This window comes from Homarus americanus, unplaced genomic scaffold (assembly GCF_018991925.1).
Source record: "Homarus americanus isolate GMGI-L3 unplaced genomic scaffold, GMGI_Hamer_2.0 scaffold30858, whole genome shotgun sequence".
Taxonomy (NCBI): domain Eukaryota; kingdom Metazoa; phylum Arthropoda; class Malacostraca; order Decapoda; family Nephropidae; genus Homarus; species Homarus americanus.
This window is the reverse complement of record NW_024737697.1, coordinates 3,590,835-3,613,403: the sequence shown is the minus strand read 5'-3', so window position 1 is coordinate 3,613,403 and position 22,569 is coordinate 3,590,835. Positions and strand designations below refer to the sequence as shown.

The 22,569-nt window shown below is 39.4% G+C and overlaps 1 protein-coding gene across 4 annotated transcripts in view; it reads left to right on the top strand.

Moving 5' to 3' along the window:
• LOC121873553 (equilibrative nucleoside transporter 1-like) overlaps positions 1–22,569 on the top strand; it is a 98,680-nt gene that overhangs the window by 38,777 nt on the left and 37,334 nt on the right. For 3 of the 4 annotated variants that reach the window (XM_042377195.1, XM_042377194.1, XM_042377196.1), the window contains 6 exons: positions 6,905–6,986; positions 7,701–7,852; positions 7,968–8,113; positions 12,216–12,448; positions 13,839–14,052; positions 18,822–18,907. In XM_042377195.1, the coding sequence (XP_042233129.1) occupies positions 6,905–6,986; positions 7,701–7,852; positions 7,968–8,113; positions 12,216–12,448; positions 13,839–14,052; positions 18,822–18,907 (913 nt within the window). Of the gene's footprint in view, positions 1–2,804; positions 3,075–6,904; positions 6,987–7,700; positions 7,853–7,967; positions 8,114–12,215; positions 12,449–13,838; positions 14,053–18,821; positions 18,908–22,569 lie in introns of those variants that run through there. The other variant, XM_042377197.1, reaches the window with a different exon arrangement.

Here is a 22,569-nt window from a genome sequence, read left to right as displayed (position 1 = left end):
ATTTATTCCTTCCTGTTAGAGCTTGTCACCAGACGGACATTCAGCTGGTACTTTACAATATTGTGCACAACACGCAGTAAGAGGTGGTGAACCTTGTCCTCCACACCACCAACAAGGGATCATTATTATCAGTGCTTACTGTGGAAATACTCTCATAATCTCTGTTCCATTTCCTGACCCCACATCACCGTTGGTACAATACCAACCTTTGGGTCACTGTAAGGCGAGCGAGCACACATACGTGGACGCAAAAACGAGGAACTTAAGATTGATTTTGATTTTGCCGCTTACAGCGGCTAGTTTATTGGACACCCCACACTCATCCTGTGAGCGGTAGCGCAAAAGGATTACAGATTAGAGTTTACAAAGGGTCATAGTAATTAACCCCCGTGGTCAGGATATTATGGCACTGAATGTTACACAGTATTTCAATTACATTATTTGTTTAGTTCTATACATAAAGGTTAACTTCTTCACAACTGCGCGAGTACAAGCGTGTGAGGCAGTATGTCTGGCCGCACACTTGTTATTCACATTTGCGTGAGAAGTATTCAAGCACATTGTGTATTTGGTTATATACATGAGAACTGATATAGTTACTTAGTGCAAAAAAGTGGATACAATCTTAATATGTCGGCTATCTTGCCATTAGAGATGAAGTGTTGTGCCATTTCACACACAGTGTGCTTGGTGGACCTGTCCCTAAAAGGTTCTATCTTCACACAGTCGAGGACGTAGTGTTTACATCTGCTTGGGGAACATGCTGCCAGAGGTACTTATATCCTAACCTTAATCTAGCGGTTACATCATCTTGTAATCTAGTGATCTTGTTACTTGCTCCATATACAGTACATGTTTCACTTGATACATCTCATCATGGTAAACTATAGATCGACTAGTCCCTGTTTGCACTTGTCCACTTGCGTCAAATTCATCAATAAGTTCTCTCCTAATTACAGTTTTAAGGGTTCTTTTTGACAGACCCAAATTGTATTCAACAGTGTCTTTGTTTGACGCGAGTTTGGCGAGGTCATCAACTCTGTCATGTTTTATGAGGCCTATGTGAGAGGGGATACACAACAGTTTGACCTTGACACGCCGGTCAACAAGGTACGCATATTTGTGACTGGTTTCAGAGACAAGCGCGTGACAACTTGAGTTGAGGGTGTCAAGGGCAAGTAGTGAGGATAGAGAGTCAGTGATGATGAGAATGTCAGTGACATTGGTTTCAATGAATTTAATAGCTGTGAGTATGGCAACTAATTCAGTTTGTAGAGTGGATACCCAGTTGTTAATTTTAACTCCTTTCTCAATTATATTACCGTCAGGTTGAGACTTGAGTCTCAACAATAGCACTTCCAGCCCTCCCACAGGCGGTGTTAGGAGATCCATCAGTGTACTGTAGATGGTCTATGTGATATTATCATCATTCTGTAGAGTGTGTAAGTGTTCAAGAGCTCTCACTTTGGCAGTGTGTTGGAGATTATTACTTTGTATAATTATTTTTTTTTTGGCGGATATGTTGGTATTGTGATATCGAAGGGAACTGTCCGCCAGGGTGGCAGGAAGCGCTGTTGTGTCTCAACTTTGTACAGGTGGTCTAATCCAAACATCTTCATATGTGTAGCTGTAGTTTGGATCCATTTATATTCACCAGTCCCATGGTTCATACATTCTAGCAATTTTAAGGAAACAATGTTATAAGGATCACCACGCAGAAGCCTCAGGGCTATCATGAGGTTGACTTCAATTATTCTATCTTTGACACTGGGTATACCTAGTTCTTTCCTCATATTAAGTACTTTAGTGCTCATGGGACATCCTAGGATAATTCTAAGGGCTTTATTTTGCATTTTCTCGAGCTTGTCAACGCCTTTCCTGTCACGAAGGACCAGGGCTGGTGCGTGGTAATCTATCAGAGATCTTATATAGCCGAGGTACATTGTTTTAACAATTCTAATATTAGCACCATAATGTGGGCTGTACCCCGCTACACTTCTATGAGGTTTCAGTCTGTCAGTACATTGGCGGGTTAGCTGTTGTATGGCAGGTAAGGTACAAGGGACGTTGACACCAAGATATTTCAAAGAAGAAACATAGTCAATAATGTTGTTAAGAAGGGCGTCCTGGGGGGCATGGCGGTGTAGCTAAGATAAATAAATTATTGACGGCATTAATCATTAATAACGGATATCCTTGTGTAATATGTGTTGAACAACACTCGACAATGAAGGTCGTAACAGAGAACAGACCAACCGCCCCAGCACAAAAAACTATTGCTGACAAGTGGTGATAATGATAAACATGAGGGGCGGCTGGTCATGTGAAATGATTTTGTCAAAAGGGACCTGTCTGTTTCAAGAATGGGACATGCATCATATCGACCTAATACTGCCAGTGTGACGTCACTCGTACAATATTTTATTAATGAATCATCTATCAGTATTTCACTACTGTATTATAATACACAAGTTTGATATATAACAATATAATACTGAAAACTAATTATTCACTAAATAAAAGCAGGTCCTATTTCAAGGAGATCTGGTTGGCTTGAGAACAATGTTAGTAAATGCTTATTTGCTACTAAATTCCATCCATCAATCCTACACAAAATTTATGCCCAAATCTGTGTCTGACGAGGCGTCTATATCTAATCTCTGGTGGGGAGGGAGGGTCCGGAGGAGGTGGGAAGAGTAACTCAGTAGGGGAACTCGTCACTGACTTCTTTATCTCAGTTTTATTGGATGGTAGGCACCTCGTCTACCACGTGGTCGCCTGGGTATTGGCACAGTATTCAGTTACACTGACTCAGTCTGCTCGCCTGCTCACTGTCGGGAGGTTGCGCGCTCCAACATTTTGAACCATATCTGATACAACCTCGTAAATCGTAATATTCCGGATTTAAGTTCCTTGGCAGGTCATGTGTGGATAACTAAGTTCCAGAGGACTGTATATGGTTAAAGATCACATTTCAAGAATGATTTATTGCCTACGTTTTATTTGTCGCACCAGAAAATCTGTCATCTAGTTCAACATCTCCCTCTCTTGTACTCCGCCAGGATGTTGTCCAAGTGAGCATAATTCAACTGTCTGTCTACCCTACCCTTGTTGCTTGCTATAGTACGTTTATGACTATAGCATCATGGTGTACTCATACGCCTTACTCACGTTGACTTTATTTTATTTATTTATTTTTTCATTAAAGGATGTTCTGTTATTACTGCACACATCTCAGGAAAATAAAAGATTGAAAGTCAGGAAAAAATTGCACTGGTGCGATTTTGAAGCAATGAACTATACAAAGATTGCGGAACAAGGCCCCTCAACCAGAACATTTGGGTCATGCTGTTAAGTTCTTACTCGTACTGTATAAAGGGTATTATAGCCTACTGTTCTTAATCGTACTGTATAGGGGGCATTTTGCTGTACCAAATAAACAACATAGAGGACACAACCAAACAACATACTGGACAACCAAACAACATATTGTACACAACCAAACAACATACTGAACACAAACAAACATAATGGACACAACCAAACAACGTACTGTACACAACTAAACAACATACTCTACACAACCAAACAACATAGTAGGTAGTAGGCAGGTACTACCGCCTGGGAAGATATTGGAAGCATAATGTGTTGTCTAATGGTAGACCCTGCTGCTATATGGCATCACACAAATTGTGACCAAGTTCCAGGTTTCTGATCTGACTTTCTGCCTCATTTACACACAGTTGCAGATCTCAATTGTTTCTCTTACTTGACAACATAACATACATATAGTATAGCATTTCTTACTGTTTTTTTTTTATTTTTTTATTTACCGTTCTTTATTACATTATTATTATTATTATTGTTGTTATCATTATTATTGTATTTTACTTTTTATTATAAATTTTATTTACTATGAATAATTATTACATTTTCGCCCCGATGTGGGTCAGTGACCTGTGCCCGAGTGGACTAATCCCCGTAAAAAAATGGACACAACCAAACAACATAATAGACAACCAAACAACATACTGTACACAACCAAACAACATACTGGACAACCACACAGCATACTGTACACAACCAAACAACATACTGAACACAAACATACATAATGGACACAACCAAACAACATACTGGACAACCACACAGCATACTGTACACAACCAAACAACATACTGGACAACCAAACAACATACTGTACACAACCAAACAACATACTGGACAACCAAACAACATACTGTACACAACCAAACAACATACTGGACAACCAAACAACATACTGTACACAACCAAGCATAATGGACACAACCAAACAACATACTGAACATAACCAAACAACATACTGGACACAACCAAACAACATACTGGACACAACCAAACAACATACTGAACACAAACAAACAACATACTGAACACAACCAAACAATATACTGGACACAACCAAACAACATACTGAACATAACCAAACAACATACTGGACACAACCAAACAACATACTGAACAACATAAACAAACAACATACTGAACACAACCAAACAATATACTGGACACAACCAAACAACATACTGACACAACCAAACAACATACTGGACACAACCAAACAACATACTGGACACAACCAAACAACATACTGGACACAACCAAACAACATACTGGACACAACCAAACAACATACTGGACACAACCAAACAACATACTGGACACAACCAAACAACATACTGAACACAAACAAACAACATACTGAACACAACCAAACAATATACTGGACACAACCAAACAACATACTGAACATAACCAAACAACATACTGGACACAACCAAACAACATACTGAACACAAACAAACAACATACTGAACACAACCAAACAACATACTGGACACAACCAAACAACATACTGAACACAACCAAACAACATACTGGACACAACCAAACAACATACTGGACACAACCAAACAACATACTGGACACAACCAAACAACATACTGGACACAACCAAACAACATACTGGACACAACCAAACAACATATTGGACACAACCAAACAACATACTGGACACCTCACCCTAAGTAAATGAGGAGTACATATCCACAGGCTACATTGTCAGGACTCTTCCCAAAACCAGTTTAAATACAATATCCAGCTCTCTCAGAATCTTCAGTATCCATGTTGCAACACAAACTCACACACAACTCATCTACCTACCATATGCTCAACATTTGCAACACAAACACACACAACTCATCTACCTAACATATGTTCAACATTTGCAACACAAACTCACACACAACTCATCTACCTACCATATGCTCAACATTTGCAACACAAACTCACACACAACTCATCTACCTAATATATGCTCAACATTTGCAACACAAACTCACACACAACTCATCTACCTACCATATGCTCAACATTTGCAGTACAAACTCGCACACAACTCATCTACCTACCATATGCTCAACATTTGCAGTACAAACTCGCACACAACTCATCTACCTACCATATGCTCAACATTTGCAATACAAACTCACACTCAATTCATCTACATACCAGATGTTCAACATTTGCAACTCAAACACAACTCATCTACCTACCATATGCTCAACATTTGCAACACAAACTCACTCACAACTCATCTACCTACCATATGCTCAACATTTGCAATACAGCCTCACACATAACTGACCTACGTACGATATGCTTAACATTTGCGATACAACCATATGCTCAATAACTGCAACACAGACTCACACACAACTCGCCTAATCTCACCATATACTCAACATTTGCAACATAGACCTTTAGCTTAATTTGCAGAAAAGATATCAAAGCCAACGGATGCCTTCACCAGAATATGAAGTTTCCTTGAAATGAGTTTATTTGGTGATAACTCCACGTTGAATTGTAATCTCTATTTGGTCAATTGTGTTAATTAGCAGAACTTTTCCTGCAACACTCCAGTCACTTATATTTTCTGACTCTGGGATACAGTACATAATTTTTAAACCTATTAAAAAGGCTGTCCTAAAATTCATGGCAATAAAGCAATAAACATATTGAAGTTACCAATTGCTTCATTTATGGAAACCTCTGTGAGATTGTTGAGAAAATGCTGAAATTCTCAACCCTTGGGTTCACTCTCCTCAAATTACAGTTTTGTACCTACTGTCTAATATATTGTATTTATGTCTCCCACCATACTGAACCTCAGAGGGAGACATGGGGTAGAGGGTGCTTCCTAATTATAAGAAGGGGGTTATAGGGGTCCTCATCTGTACAGTAATGTTCGGTATTGTACTGTACAAGGGGGACAACACCCCCTTTGGTGGGCTTAGGGAGGCAAAGACCCTCTGAGGCTCCAGTGTTTGTGTTAATTTACAGACTGAAACATAACACTAGAGTACTGTGCATGCATTCAAAATGGTTATAACAAGGGCTACAGTAATAGGGGTTGGGGTTCCTGGACGTGGGCAGGATGGAGTTCATGGAAATCCTCCCGGATTTTCCCTGATAACTGATAGAGACCCTGATAATTGATAAAGACATGATTTTTCATAAAATGTCTTGATTAGATATTACACACCATAAAAAGATTACTTTTCTGGTAAAATTTTTGCATGTAATGTACAGTACTGTACACCATTATACTCTTGAAATAACAGGATAAATTGTTAAAACTAAGTACAGTACAGTACATTGTACTGTAGTTATCAGTATTATTAAACCTGACTTAAAACTGTTTCTACATACAGGGTACTGTATAATATTTTGAAACTCGGTTATAGACACTTTTTTTTCTTAGTTTTAAGGAAAACCCATTCAGAAAATAAATGTTGCAATACCTATATTGAAAATTTAGTGTCATGTCTTCAGCTGATGATGATCATGTTAAACATTACAGAGCTGGTGTGGTGTACGGCTGCTTCCTGCTCTTAGGCTTGGGTACTCTCCTGCCATGGAACTTCTTCATTACTGCACAGACGGTAACTTGTACAGTACTGTACAGTGGAGTCTTCATTTACGCGGTCAATTGAACCTGTGGAGGTCCGCGTAAAACGAGAAACGCGTAAATGAAATAAAACATATGGGATTAATTGAAATAGAGACTGAGCTGACCCCCAAACTCCACTTTTTCCGACACAATACCTACGTTGTAGTAAAAATAACATCTTAATTTTGTGATGGTATGCACACACAATTAATATTTAAGAGAAATACAGTCGCTGGTTAATGTCCATTTAAATAATGGACTCAACTCCCCCCCCCATAGATGGCACAACAGTTGCCTTGGCAGGTGAATGCTGAATTGGCAGTCAGGGCTTTGGTGAAACCCACCTTGGTGTGTGTGCGTGTGGGGGATAACTGCTCTACTAGTCCCACTTACTTGAGGCTGAAGGTACATTTTGGGAGAGGAAAGGGTAAATATATATACCCCCTGTATATAATAATCTACATTATTAGATTAACCCTTGTTAACATTAGAGGACCTTGTCTAACAGCTCTACTATTACCTACCAGTATGGACTGTTGCCACACTACATATATTTAGGACTGTTGCAACACCATTTATGACTTTCTGCAAGTAGGCATATCTGCCAAGTAGCTGTCTGTCACTACAGATGGGCTTGTTTATTCCAAGATTTTACATGTTTTATTGCAAATATAAATTTTGCAGATACATTTATTTTTGTTGGCAGTACTGGGATTACAAGTTCCGGAACACATCAGCCACCAACGAGACAATGCCAGAGCCTACAGAATTACAAATATTATACACTCCCATGCAGGTGTGCTTCTCTCAGATACCCAATTTTTTTTTCCTGTTCATCAATGCTCTCTTCAGTCACAAGTAAGTTGCTGTGTTCACTGTTCTTTATTGGATGAGAATATTCCACGACAGGATATAGAGTTTCTTGTTTGTTAACAATGTTTTCTTATATGGCACTTTACTCTCACCTGGCCAGGATCCCACAGCGTCTGAGACTCCTTGTGTCTCTAACTCTGATGATCATATTCTTCTCCCTCACCACAATGCTCACCCAGATCAACACAGATGAGTGGCAAGTGGGCTTCTTTATATTAACTATCATCATCATCATTCTTATCAATGGTAGGTGGTTGATTTGTCATATATGTTTTTTTTATTATGGTGCAAGTCAGGATTGACAAAAAACAAGAAAACCAACACACACACACACACATATATATATATATATATATATATATATATATATATATATATATATATATATATATATAATGTGTGTGTTGGTTTCTTGTTTTTGTATATATATATATATATATATATATATATATATATATATATATATATATATATATATATATATATAATATATATATATATATATATATATATATATATATATATATATATATATATATATATATATATATATATATATATATATATATATATATATATATATATATATATATACAGTAGTACCCCACTTAACGCGGTCAATAAAACCCACAGGGTACCGTGTTAAGTGAAAACCGCGCTAAGTGAACAACAGAACATATGGGATTAATTCCAAAAGAAACTGGCCCGACCCCCAAACTCCACTTTTTCTGACACAATACCTATGTTCTAGTAAAAATAACATCTTAATTTTATGATGGTACATGCACACAATTAATACTTAAGAGAAATAGAGAAATACAGTCGCCAAGTTAATGTCCATTCAAATAATGGACTCGACTCCCTCCCCCTCTTCTCACACTACACTCACTGGCTCTTCCCTCTGAGAAATTTTGGGGGGAAACCACTAAATTTTAATAAATAATACCTCAAACTAAAGTTAGGATAATACAATTGACATTGCTGGATTCCTTGTAAGACCTGGAATATTTTGAATATAAATGTCATATATTTTGCAAAAAAGATAACATATTTACTCAGAATAAACATTATCTCTAAAATTTGTATGTCTAATGCAAAATCTATGATGTTTATATTCAAAATGATCACCAAATTGTAAGAATTCCAGCAATGTAAATTATATTCTGGCCGGGTAATTTGTATGAATTTTATGAGCTAAAACAGGCAGGGTGGCGGGTGGGGCGAATCTAAAAATAGCTCTCGAGCCGGACACTCTGCGCGTATATGTGGAAAAAACCCGCGTTAAGTGAAAGTTCAGCTCTGGCGAGGCACCGCGTATACGTGAAATCGGGCTAAGCGAAACCGTGTTAAGCGGGGTATTACTGTATATTTATTCAAATGGTAACGAATTTAAGCCCTAAAACCGATTCCTTGTACTACTGTATTGGCGGACTAATACTCCAGCAGCTGGTGAGCAAGCCAAAGCATGTCGAAACAATTTCGTAAGAATTGCGTTAACCGAAATGAAGATTCTTATGGAAGGTAATTCGTTAACCGAAATTTTGTTAACCGAGGCGTTCGTTAACCGAGGGACCACTGTACAGCATTTAGAATATGGTGTGTAGGGAACATTAGCTACTGTAAAGCCCATGTGACTGTGAGAATCGTATATTAACTAAGTAGACCAGACCAACACAGTACAGTACTTGTACTATATGTTTAGTCTGTATTAATCTTGTGGTTTCAGAGGTTTGTTGATACTATACATTCCAAATGAACTGTGTGTTGTCATTGTGAACTGAATAAGGAGACCAGAATGATATTTAAAAGTGGATAAAAAAAAAAACAGGTCTGTACTATACAGTACAGACCAGCCAGAGAGGGTCGGCCTTATTCAGATTTCCAGTTGAGTGAATTCTACTTTAGCAGGAGTTAATTGTATTACTGTTGGTATTGTGGGGTTTCGTGATGTTGAATCGCACATAGGATGGAGGTGAGAAGGGAAACTCAGCTATGGCGGTTTTCTTATATAAATATATTATATACAAAACAGTCTGGTGCTGGGAAGTTGCTGCGTGGTAGAGAAGTTAATGTGCAGGAGCTTATTTAGAGGAGGTGTTGTGTGTTGCAGAGCTCTAGGTAGAATGGACTTCACGGCGAGACTGGGAGCTTATATATTGTACACGTCCACCGAAGTAAGCGTCGCCGGTGTCGACCTCCCCTTAGTCTAGACGGCTAGGCTTGTCATAGAAGCTTCGCTGAGGGATCTGTTGATTAGCGACTAATGGCAGTGGCAGTTGTAGGGGAGAGTATCCACTACAATACTCCCCCTCCCCTCCGAGCGCTGCAGGAAATTTGTCGGCAGGGTTGTATTCCACATGTGAGACATAACGGGCGGGGGTGTGGACCACTCGGCCGCTACGGGTGACGACTCCATCTAGGGACACGAGATCTGTGGGAGAAGCAGAGGGAAAAGGAGGGTTGTGGATAAGAGAAAGTTGTACTGGCGAGGAATGTGGTGCTCCTCTCGCGGCAGGTGCAGGGGTGCCGGGTGGGGTATCTGGGTCATTAGGGCCAGCTGCAGGGTCCACATCAGGAGCAGGGTCCACGTCAGGAGCAGGAGGTACCCGAAGATGAAAAGAGGGTTTGCAGAAATGTTGTGGGCGAGGTGGTGCTGCAAGTGGCAATTGTGGGCAGACAGGCGAAGGAGGTGCGGGATGAATGTGTTCAGGGCGATGGGAAGGCTGGCGTGGAGCAGTAGCCTTGAATGCAAAAATTGCTTGTCGTAGTGTTTGCAGTAGGTCGTGACGGACAGCAAAAGTGAAGTGGTCAAGGTCAGAAGTAAGGCATGTGATATGCTGCTTGATAGTGTCGGAGGTTATGGAGTCTACCAATCCCCGTCGATGTCGCTTCCTCGTGTAGTTGCAGGGAGCCTCACAGTGTCTAGCGTTAGCACCAAAGCGTTGATGGTACCAAGAGAAGGGTAAATACACTGTGCTGGGGGCTGGCAGCGGGGTGTGAGGCAGGATGGGGATGTTGGGGTCGGTAGGACGCAATGTGTGGGGCAGGAACAGGAGCAGCAGCAGGCATGGAGGAGCACAGCTGCTCGAGGGTGTCCATTCTGCGGTGTGGAGATTGTAAGGTCCCTCAAGTCTTGTTTGTCTGGTGGAATACTACTTCTCTGAGGAGCGCTGATTTGGTTGACGAGACCGAAGCTAAGTGATGGTGTGGCCACCGAGTTGTTAGCGGCTGCATGGCGCACAGCAGTGTATTCGTGGAATACTCTGTCTGCAGTGGCTGCATAGGTCGCCGAGGTAGTAGAGTAGTCCAATGCTGAGAGGATGAGATGAACTTCTGCAGGGAGCTTCTGAGTGTGAAGCTGGCACAGGATAGTGTCAGGAAGCCCGTCTGTGTGGCGGGAGTTCAGTCTCCGCATCTCGTCCCAGAGGCGTGCAGGAGTTGAGTTGCTGAGGGAGAGGCCGGATAGGTCTTGCAGGAGACTGGTGTCAGGCCGCTGGTATCGCCTCTTGAGAGCATCTCGTAGAGCTGCGAATTTGTTGTCAGCTGGAGGGTTGGTGATGACTTCTGCAACTTGTGTGGCGACTTCTGTGGGCAGGGAACAGACCAGGGCGACGTACTTCTGTTTGTCTGTAGCTGTTGAGCCGATGAGAGCTGCCTCCATGTGGATTAGCCAGTCTTCAATGTTTTCTTCAATGTTGTGATTGAAGACTGGGAGAGTGATCCGTTTCTCGTCCATCCTGTGTGAGTGCGTTTCTCCGGGGGTCACCATTGTGGGGTTTCGTGATGTTCAATCGTACATAGGATGGAGGTGAGAAGGGAAACTCAGCTATGGTGCTGGGAAGTTGCTGCGTGGTAGAGGAGTTACTGTGTAGGAGCTTATTTAGAGGAGGTGTTGTGTGTTGCAGAGCTCTAGGTAGAATGGCCTTCACGGCGAGACCGGGAGCTTATATACACATCCACCAGAAGTGAGTGCCGCCGGTGTCGACCCCCCCTTTAGTCTAGACGGCTAGGCTTGTCAGAGAAACTTGACGCGAGTCTAGACGGTTAGGCTTGTCAGAGAAACTTCGTCGCGGGATCGGCTGATCAGCGACTAACGGCAGTGGCAGTTGTAGGGGAGAGTATCCACTACAGTATTAACACTTGATTACCAACAAATGAGAGTAAATGTACAAAAAAGAAGAAGTTTAAACACAAAGTCCATTGTGGTTCTTGCTGCAACAGATAGGGTTAAGCCCAGTGGCAAAAGAATCTTTTATTTTCAAGATACTGGGACAGCGTACTATACTACAGTATACTGTACTGTACAATACACTATTTTCTAGTAATCATATTTATATTTTGTTTACAGGTTCTGGTGCAATCTTCCAAGGAGGTTTATTTGGTGTAGCTGGAATGTTTCCAGAGAAGTACATGACTGCTGTAGTGTCTGGACAAGCTCTTGGAGGAGTGTTTGCCTCAGGTGCTCGTATTATCTCCCTCTCAGTAGGAGCAAAGGATGAAACTGCTGCTTTCATTTACTTTATGATTGCTGTGGGAGTAATGATTCTAACCTTAGCTGCCTACCTCTATATGTCAAAAACAGTGAGTAAATATTATGTGTTATACCTATAGTATTTTGAACATATATGTACTGTACTGTACTCACATTAATGTGGAATAAGCACACTTCATCTTTAAGTAATGTAAGGAATTGGAAGTCATTTGATACCTATGATATAAAATGTTTCGCTCATATATAGTTTATTATTTCCTACCAGTGGAACTGAGGACCACAGTATAGGATTTTTCTTTGTCCTTCCTCAGTTTTCTCACAGACTTGGTGCCAGTTTGGACAATAACCTAATAAAAATAACAATACTGGGTGTTCTGATTAAAACTTCCCGTTCGACATTGGCAGGAGATATGTTAGCTTGTGAATTAACCTGCAATTAATAACAGTACAGTACCGTATACATTTGTTGTTCCTTGTTATACCCACACTGTTCTAGATACAGTAAATATTGGAAATGGTCACAGTAAATGTTGAAAGTGAATACCATCCCAATATTTACTGTAAATACTGTAGAAGAAGGAACAACTCTATTGTTAATTATTGTAGGTGCACAGGGACTTTTCTAACACCCTGTACTGTACATAGTATAGCTGTCAGAGAGATACGGCATATAAGACGCACCCCCATTTTAGCCGGGAGTATTTAGGAAATAACCTATGCATGTATTTTCCTCTTGTAGCCAAAATTTTCTTAAAATATTATACGTATACAGTACCTGAGTACCAGAATATGTGAGGAATTAATAAAAATAATACCAATAAATAAGGTACAAAAAAATGCAGTATTACCAAGCCAGTAAAAAAAATGCCAAATGAAAGTTTAACACAGTAGCCATTTGCATATACGTACTGTAGTCCCTGGCTCACCATAGCAATGCAGACGCCACCTCCGCCGATTCCCAAGCAAAGCTCCCCCTAGAACCGATTAATGTATTGGCGGACTAAAACTAAAGCTGGTTGACCGGCCAGTGCAAGTGAAAACATGTTGAGGTCGGTTCGTAAGAAATTCGTTAACCGAATTTTTGTTCGTTAACCGAATTTAAGAATCTTATGGGAGGCAGTTCGTTAACCGAAATTTCGTTAACCGAGGCGTTCGTTAACCGAGGGACCACTATAGTGGTTTTTTTTGTGTCTAAATAAAAAACGTTGAATTAAGAACTCGCGAAATTTGAGAAGCTACTGTACGACATTTAACCCTTCAATATGTCTTCAAAGAGACCACGAAACAGTGAAAGTGGTGCTAACGTAAGCGCAAGTCATTATCTGTCCAGGAAAAGGGTGAATTTCCATGGTCTGGCACCGGTCAGGTCCCGAGGTTGCCGGACTAGAGAGGTACAACCTGTACTATACAGTATATTAATAATGTACAGTATGTGAGACTCAATAAATTATTTAAGATAATATTTTCTGCACATTCCAGGAGTTCTACAAACACTACAGTAATTGCCAAGCACCTGAAAAGGACAAGGATGAATCCCCAGCTACCAACAGGACATTAGGTGAACAAGCAAAGATCTTCAAGGAGATATGGCCTGTGGGAGTTTCTGTGTGTGGAGTTTTTGCAGTAACCCTTGGAGCTTTTCCTGCTCTCTGTGTTAAAATCATTTCAATGTCAGAAGATGAAATGTGGGCAAGTTAGTATTTTGATTTGGTCATTGTTTATGATATTTGTTGCAGCCAGAATTTTTTTTATTTTTTTTCAGTTTTCCATTGAAGAAGGAATCTTTTTGCAATTTTTTTTTTTATACTCGGAGTCATAATATTAAGTACAGTAGTACCCCGATTTACGCGGTCAATTGAACCCATGGGGTACCGCGTAAAGTGAACAACAGAACATATGGGATTAGTTCCAATAGAGACTGGCCCGACCCCCAAACTCCACTTTTTCAGACACAATACCTACGTTGTAGTAAAAATTACATCTTAATTTTATGATGGTATGCACACACAATTAATAATTAAGAGAAATATCAATAATATTAGTTTTTTTGACACTTACATTAGTAGAAAAGATGGCTGGGCACACAGGGATGGGGGGTTGGTTCCGAGGCAGAGGGCAGATTATTGGCCCTCACCTGTATCACTTGTATCAATTGTAACACTATCCGCCACATAGGCTTGCAGGGCCTCTTTGTCAAACCCCTCAAAGTCCATATAAGTCCATATCCTCACTATCACTGATTTGGGCTGGCTGTGGTGGGTGGCGGGTGAAGAACTCGGTAATGTTTTGATGACTGGTCAACCTTGTGCGCATCCTGCCCACGCCGCTTCCCGCGTATATGAGTAGATGCACCGCGTAAAGTGAAAGTCCGGTTCTGGCGAGGTACCGCGTAAATGCGAAATTGCGGAAAGTGAAACCGCGTAAAGCGGGGTATTACTGTAATTAAATTTTTATATACAGTATGTATTTATTTATGGGATACATAGCTTTGTGAGAGACCTGCATGGCAATACTTTCCCAAGAACCTCAAAGATAGTGTCTGGCAATAGGGAACATTGTTCAAGTGGACAATGTATTGATGTTGGTGAAGAACACACTGCAGTCTACCACTTGTTAGCTTCATATAAGTTGGGTGATGTCTATGCTTCCATACTCCAGCTCCCTGGACCTCCATGATATCTTCTGCCTTGTCCATAATGTGTCAACCCACTACAGAATTGTTCAGTGGGATTGTGTCCAACAATCAAACTTTTTCCATACCAATCGTATTATGTACGTACCACTGATGTAGTTTCTGGAATGATGAGCACTTCTGCGATGATGCAGTTTCATTTTCTGCACAGGAAGCAAAGCCCCTTAACTTGCTTTCATTGTTGATTGATTAGTGATGTGAAGAGCACCATTTTTCTCTTCTCTCAGCTGAAGAATGTGAGGTTTTTGTTTGTCCAGTCAGGATGGTTTGTTTTTTATACTCTTCCAACTTGCATGTTTTTATCGACTGGTGAGAAAATTTACATGCAGACAACACTGATGTTTTGTTACACCCTTTTGAAGAGTGTCAGTGAAGCTGGACCAAATGCAGGACTCATCCTTACTCTACTTCTTGCTCATAGCGATTTTGACGAGATGTTTGCTGAAAGAATACAAAAAGTAAAAAAAAAAAATTTTCATGGAAAAATGTGCTAAGAATATGAAAGAACTGGGGAAAAACTGGATGAGTTGACGGTCGGAATTTTTTTGTAAGATGACAGGTCAATGGGTAAAGAAAACGCTTAAATTCACTATGGTAATTGTTAACGCTCATAGGAGCGTTATTGGTTTGTTGCTGGAGAAATAAACCCTCAACGTTGACGCGTACCATATAATTCGGTCAAAACCTGTTAAAGAACATTTCTCATATAACAAATGCTGTTATCTCACCACACATATTATGAAATACAATCAATATACAGTACATAGCCTGTTAACATCTTAAATATAACTCGCATGTTATAACTATTGATACAGGAGACAATTGGTATAATATGATCAAATTGCAGTACACAAATATACTTATTAAAGTTATTTAGAGTTTCTTAGCAGATTCTAATACTTCACGATCACTCACGTTTTAGGGTCTAGTGGTCTGAACCAACGTGTTGTCTGTCCTGTAGAAATCAGTAGACTACCCTCGAAGGGCAATCTCAGCCCGGAGGCGAGGGCCATATGTTTTCGTATTGAAACACCTCAGCAGATTGGTCAGCAAATTCGTTGCAACACTACATCTCTTATCTCATACCCTCTCTCTCTCTCTCTCGCCTAGTTTATCTTATTATGGTTATCCCTCTCTTTCTAGCTTATCTTACTGTGGCGGTAACAGTAATGATGTTTTAAAATAAATTGGGCCAAAAAGTGTCAAAAATAAGATTTCAAGTTGCTAAAAAGTCACGTGGCTGCAAAAAGCTCTGTGATTGGTTGTGATGTCACTGGTTGAGGTGAGCTTCCCAGCAGGAGATGGCCAGCTGTAGTTGTCCAACCTTCCTGCCTAATAAGCTCTGTAAATAAATATTATTAGATAATTAATTGTGCTTTACTCTGCAACACAGTAATACTATTTTGAATATATAAATATTACTAAGCATATAAACTAATTCAATGGATATTAGCTGCCCATACAACAGATTTCATAGTATAAACATTCCAAACAATATTGGTATTATTTTGGTTTTGGTCATCTGGGGAACCTTAATATTCTAACTATGGGATTAGGTACTTTAAACAATAAGACACAATTATCTCTACAGGATTTCTGTTGCAAAACATTTTTCGATCACATAAGAAAATACAGATCAAATGTTAGGTTAAGTTAGGCTAGGGTATGATGAGTTATAAGGTTAGCTTAACATACATCGGTAAGGGGGGGTTGTAACTCAAAACTACCAATTTCCGATAGAAATGAAGGTTCTAAATCGTTTATAACACATCATAAATCACCAGAAAAAAACAAACCCAATATAGCCTATCTCGAATCTAAACATCAAAATACTTATGGTAGTTAAAATAAAATCTTACCCATTAATTACTATAAATGATGATATATCCCAGTGGTTCACAAGCAAATCATCAAAACAATAACAGCACTATGTTGTCATGTTAACTAGCACCAGGCATTCTCAAAACAAAGTCCAGACAATGTCATTACTTATAAATTTACTCGTATCTCAATCTAGTATTGACATACTCTGTAAATGCACTGAGAAAAAAGAGAAAGTCTACCAGGTAAGAGTACATGACAGCTGAACTGGTGTGAACATGGGAGTTTTTTATGTCCAAAAGAACATAAGAATGGAGGAAACTGCAGCGGGCCTATTGGCCCATTCTGGGCAGTCCCATTTACACTCAACCCCTATCGCTCATATATCCATCCAATCTACTTTGAAGCTGCTCTTCATGGCACATTTCTTCACTTACGAAATTTCCATGACTTAGACCATAAAAAAACACCCTTAAAACTTACTTGAAAGTGGCATTTTGGGTCTAAAGAGCAGTGGCGAACTGGCCCACCGGGATACCTGGAAATTTCCCGGTGGGCCCCAAAGTGATGGTCCATCACTTTGGAAATAACGGAAAAAAGAAAAAGAGATGAGGTTTATGAGATATTAACTCAATCCTCCCTAATGCTACCGAATGTGACATTACTAGGTCCGTACCAATGCGCCCGAATGCAACCTGAAGCTTTTGAGTGGGCCCTTTTATAAGTTTTTCCGGTAGAAATTTTTGACCCAGTCCGCCACTGCTGAAGAGCCCACCCTTTCTACTACTGTACCTCCGACTGCAGCGATGAGTTTGAAACTAGTGACGTCATGGCAAATGGCAACCTTGTTTCAAGAGAAATAAACTTATCTCGATTATTATAGCAGGACTTTAAACTCTTATTACAAATTATATATACTGTATCACTCTACAAACGTGGCAGAGTGTATTTCTTGAGTTTGCCCAGAACCATCAACTCGTCCATTGTAATGGTAAAATGATAAGTGATAATGTAAAATAAAAAAGCTGGAATTTCCATTTTCTTTTTGGTGGCATAAAAATAATATGCCTTCATAAGTGAATTAAGAAAGATACTTTTGAACACTCAAGGACTAAAGTTGTGGACAGCAGAACGGAACCTACACTCTGGCAATGAGAAAAATCATTAATTGAAACTATGATATGATGTAAATAATGAAACAATAATAAAAAATATAAAAAATAAAATAATATAAAATAAAATGCAGTAAAGTACCCCTATTACAGTCAAAAAAAATTATACATTGTCAGAGGTCATTAGGGTAGGTTCTGTGCAGCAGTCTATGACTTTATTCCAAGAGTGTACTACATAATAACAGGCAGGTAGCTCACACCAGAAGCTTCTTCACACTTTACCTTTGTGGTTTTTTAAGTTACACACACTTTAATAAGTAAAAGTTTGTAATCAAGGTGATCTGTACACTGTTGGCTTGGTGGAAAGAGAGAGAGAGAGAGAGAGAGAGAGAGGTGTTTTAGCTCACCATGTAAAAAACACTCTTGACTTCAGCTATAAAATGGAATTTCTTATCCTCTCCTTCTGCTCTTTTTGTCACATGAGAAAAGAAAAAAATCTTGCATTTGATGTAGTATTGAATATTTTATTGCCTTAAAAAAACTAATACAGTAGCATTACTGATTTTTGACAATCCAAGATGAGGTTGCACCAACTTGAAATCAATAGCAATTATCTTGTTCTTGCCTCACCAAACCTTATGATCACAAGTGAACTGGTGGTGCTCTTGATATAACCCGGCTATAAAGTGAAACAACATTGTAAACTTAAATTAACTAAAGGACTATGTACAGTATGGCCAAGAACATTTACCACAAACAAAAAATAAAGTTAAGTTCGATATTTTTTATCTCATATTTATTAAATTTCCAATTTTAAATTACTTTATTTATTTACAGGTGTGTATTTCCAGCCAGTTGTTACCTTCTTGTTGTTCAATGTAGGAGACTATTTGGGTCGCCAAGTTGCTGGATTCATAATGTGGGTGAGTGTTAGGATGTGTTGCGTTATTAATTTTGTCCACCACAACACTGAAGCTCAAACCTTTTTGTAATCTTCCTTCCTATTATTTGTCAGTCCATCCATATTTTCTTCTTTGTGATTGACATAAATATTGCTCTGTATACAGTAGGTTCTCAAATTTTGCGAGTTTTTAATTTGACATTCTTTATTTGGACACAAAAAAACCTCTACACAATTTCAAATTTTGACGGCGGAGACGTTCACAATCGTGTAAACAGCGTCATTTCTCTTATGTATAAAAGATTCATTATTGTTTATTACTGAATGTCTTTTTGATTGAATTAATGTTTATGTGTGCAAAATGAACAATACAATTCATTATTAATACGTAGAATATTAAAACACACGAGGAGACGAGACGGCATTGTTTTCGTTAATGTTTACAAAACCAGTGACTGATTGGTTCTACATATAAAACTGAAGAAAATAAGACCCTGGATGTAGCTATAGTAAAATTAATGTAAAAAAATTAATATGGTTGTTTTAAGCAATGTTATTTAATGTTAATAAATGGAACAATAAAAGTAGCTAACCATTAATGGTAAAGAAAAAAACGTGAGATTGCGTATGTAAGAGCGCACGTGTGAAAACATATCGTCATTATTCTACATTTAAGAATATGAAAGCAACACTTATTTACTGTTCATATATATTTTAATTAATGTTTCTGAATTTAAAACAAAAATTCTACCCACCAGTGGTGGTAAAGTTGAAAACATTAGGACAGCCAATGTTGTTGTGTGTGTTTTTACTCAGATGACAAAGTTGCCTTGTCATCAGGTTCAACTCTAGCTGAAGCTGTAGAACATAAGAACTTTTTCTGTGTTGTTTTTAGTTTTTATTTAACTTTATCTGTGTTATTTTCGTTGGTTTATTAGGATATTGCTTTATTACAGGTAGTAATTCGCCAAAAAAGTGGGGGAAATAAGGCAAAATTTAGCCAAACATCAAAAGTACCAAACTCAAATTAATTTTCTCCATAGGACGTTGTATTTAAATTTGGACGAATTGAATTTCGCGAGGTTTTTACAGTCTAAATAGGTGTCCAAACATGAGAGCCTACTGTATGAAAAAATGTCACAAGAAAAATGTCAGGGAAAAAGTCACAGGAAAAATAAGTACAATAAACCCTTGCCATTCACGAGGGTTAGGTTCTAAGAAATGTCACTAATTGGCAAAACCACGAATATCAACTTTTATACTACCTTAGTGCACTAATATATACCCATACTGTGTATGAGAAACAATGTCACCAATACTATACTGTACTTACATTTGTACTATATGTGGAAATTTGGAGCTTGACGAAGTGGTGCACTGTACATAGGGAGACACCTGGTTACTGAAGTTTAGGGGAATCATCCGGATCACTGTTGAAGAAGGGTGATGCAATGGTGGTTGGTGGAGAGCTATACGACCGGGAGGTGTCGTGTGGCCGGGACGTGGGTGGTGAGGTGGTGAGGTGGCTGGGAGGAGGAGGAGGAGGGTGGAGCGGCTGCGGTAGTAGCTGGTTCTTTCTGAGAAACATTGTGATTGGAAGTTGTTTCTTCTTTGCTTTGAGGTCTTTAAACATTTCCTGTTAGGGAAACAATACCTGGTTGATTCCTTGGACAATCTTAAGACTCCATTCCATGGATGGGTAGTGGTCAACAATGAAATCAGTTAGAATCTTCACCTGTCAAAATAGTTCACCAAAATTTTTTAAGTCCCAACCTTCTTGTTGCAATTCCATAATTTCTTGTTCATCTTCCTCAGCACTTTTTACCAACTCTTCCAAATCCTCTTCTGTCAGTTCATCTCCATGTCCATCAATCAGCTCTTCCACATCTTCAGCAGCCATGTCCACAAACCCCTCACCACCTAATTGATATGCAACACTCGCAATGTCATTCACATCCTTTACCATCGATGGAAATCCCTGGAAGTTATTCACACACTCAGGCCATAAGGTTTGCCAACAAGCATTCACTATCTCTGGTTTGAGTTCATTGAATTCTTCACTGATGTTGATAATGCAGTCCGCAATGCTGTCCTTCTTCCAACACTTGCTAACATCAAAGTCAGGGTCTGTGTCCATGGCACTACGGATATGACCAAAAGAGCGTCGGGTGTATTATACCATGAAAATGCGTACTACACCCTGATCGAGAGGTTGAATAAGAGCAGTGGTGTTAGGTGATAGGAACACAACCTCTACACCTGGATGGCTAAATTGCAAACTTTCTGGGTGGCCTGTTGCATTATCCATCAATAATAGCACCCTGAATTCCATCTTCTTGGAAGCAAGGTACTTTTCCACTTTTGGAACAAAGCATTTATGGAACCAATCCAGGAATCCTTGCACAGTTACCCATGCCTTTTTGTCTGAGTGCAAACAAACTGGCAAAATATTATTGTTTTTATCCTTTAAGGCCCTAGGGTTTGATGAGCAGTAAAGAAAGCCAGGTATGATCATGTGGCCAGCTGCACTACCACAGAAGATGAGCGTCACTCTGTCCTTGGCTGCCTTGAACCCAGAGGCATGCCTCTCCTGCTTGTTTATATATGTTCTACCAGGCATTTTTTCCAATATAGACCAGATTCATCAGCATTAAACCCTTGCTCTGGTCCATAGGTTTTCTTTTCTATTATTTTATTTAACTTGGCGGAAAATGCATCTGCGTCTGTGTGGTCAGCTGATGCGGTCTCCCCAGTCAGCTTCACATTATGAAGAGAGAATCTTTTCTTAAAATTCTTGAACCAACCTTTACTGGCACTAAAAATTGGTTCAGTAGCCACACTAGCCCCTTCACCATCTGTTGACTCGTAAAAATGAGCATAAAGGGCTTTTAGCTTTCTCAAGAATCACATTGATGCTGTCGATCGGAACATTTTTGCGGTGCTGGTCCTCAATCCAAATGTTCAGTGCTTTTTCTGTTTTTACTATGTTCTTGTCACGAACAACCTGCACTACTTTAGCACTTGCTTGAGCACTCGCTTGAACAGAATCACGAATTACTTGTTCATTCTTCTTTATATACCACACTGTGGATTCGCTCACACCAAACAACCAACCAACCCTCCTATAACTTGTCTAATAATTTAACTTTCTTTATCAGGGTCATCACTGACTTTTGCCTCTTACGTTTCACTCCACTAGCACTGACACTAGGCAGTCTTTTAGGGTCCCTTTTCATAAAGAAACACGAAAGTTTTGAGAGTACAACACGAGATGCTGGGTCACAGACACTGGGTGAGCACCAACAGAGGAAAATGAGATGCCGCGGGCACATGGGGTGACTCATTGCGCTGTGGGAAAAGGCTCACAAGCCAGCCACCATAGCCGCCATCTGCTTACCACGAATCGTTGAAATCACGAATCGCAAACCCGCAAATGGCAAGGGTTTACTGTATGTAAAGATAGTTTTTCATTTTTGAACATGTTTAAAAAATGTTACTTTTGGATAGTTTATTTTTTTAATGACAAAATAAAACATTCAAAACCAAACCAAACCTAAGCTAACTTGATAATGGTGTCTAAATATAAATGCGACTCTTTTCCTACCCAAAATTGTGACTTTTTTTTCCGTTCATTGACTTTCCAAACCATCCTCTTAACTAACAACTCTCAGGGGTAGAAATATT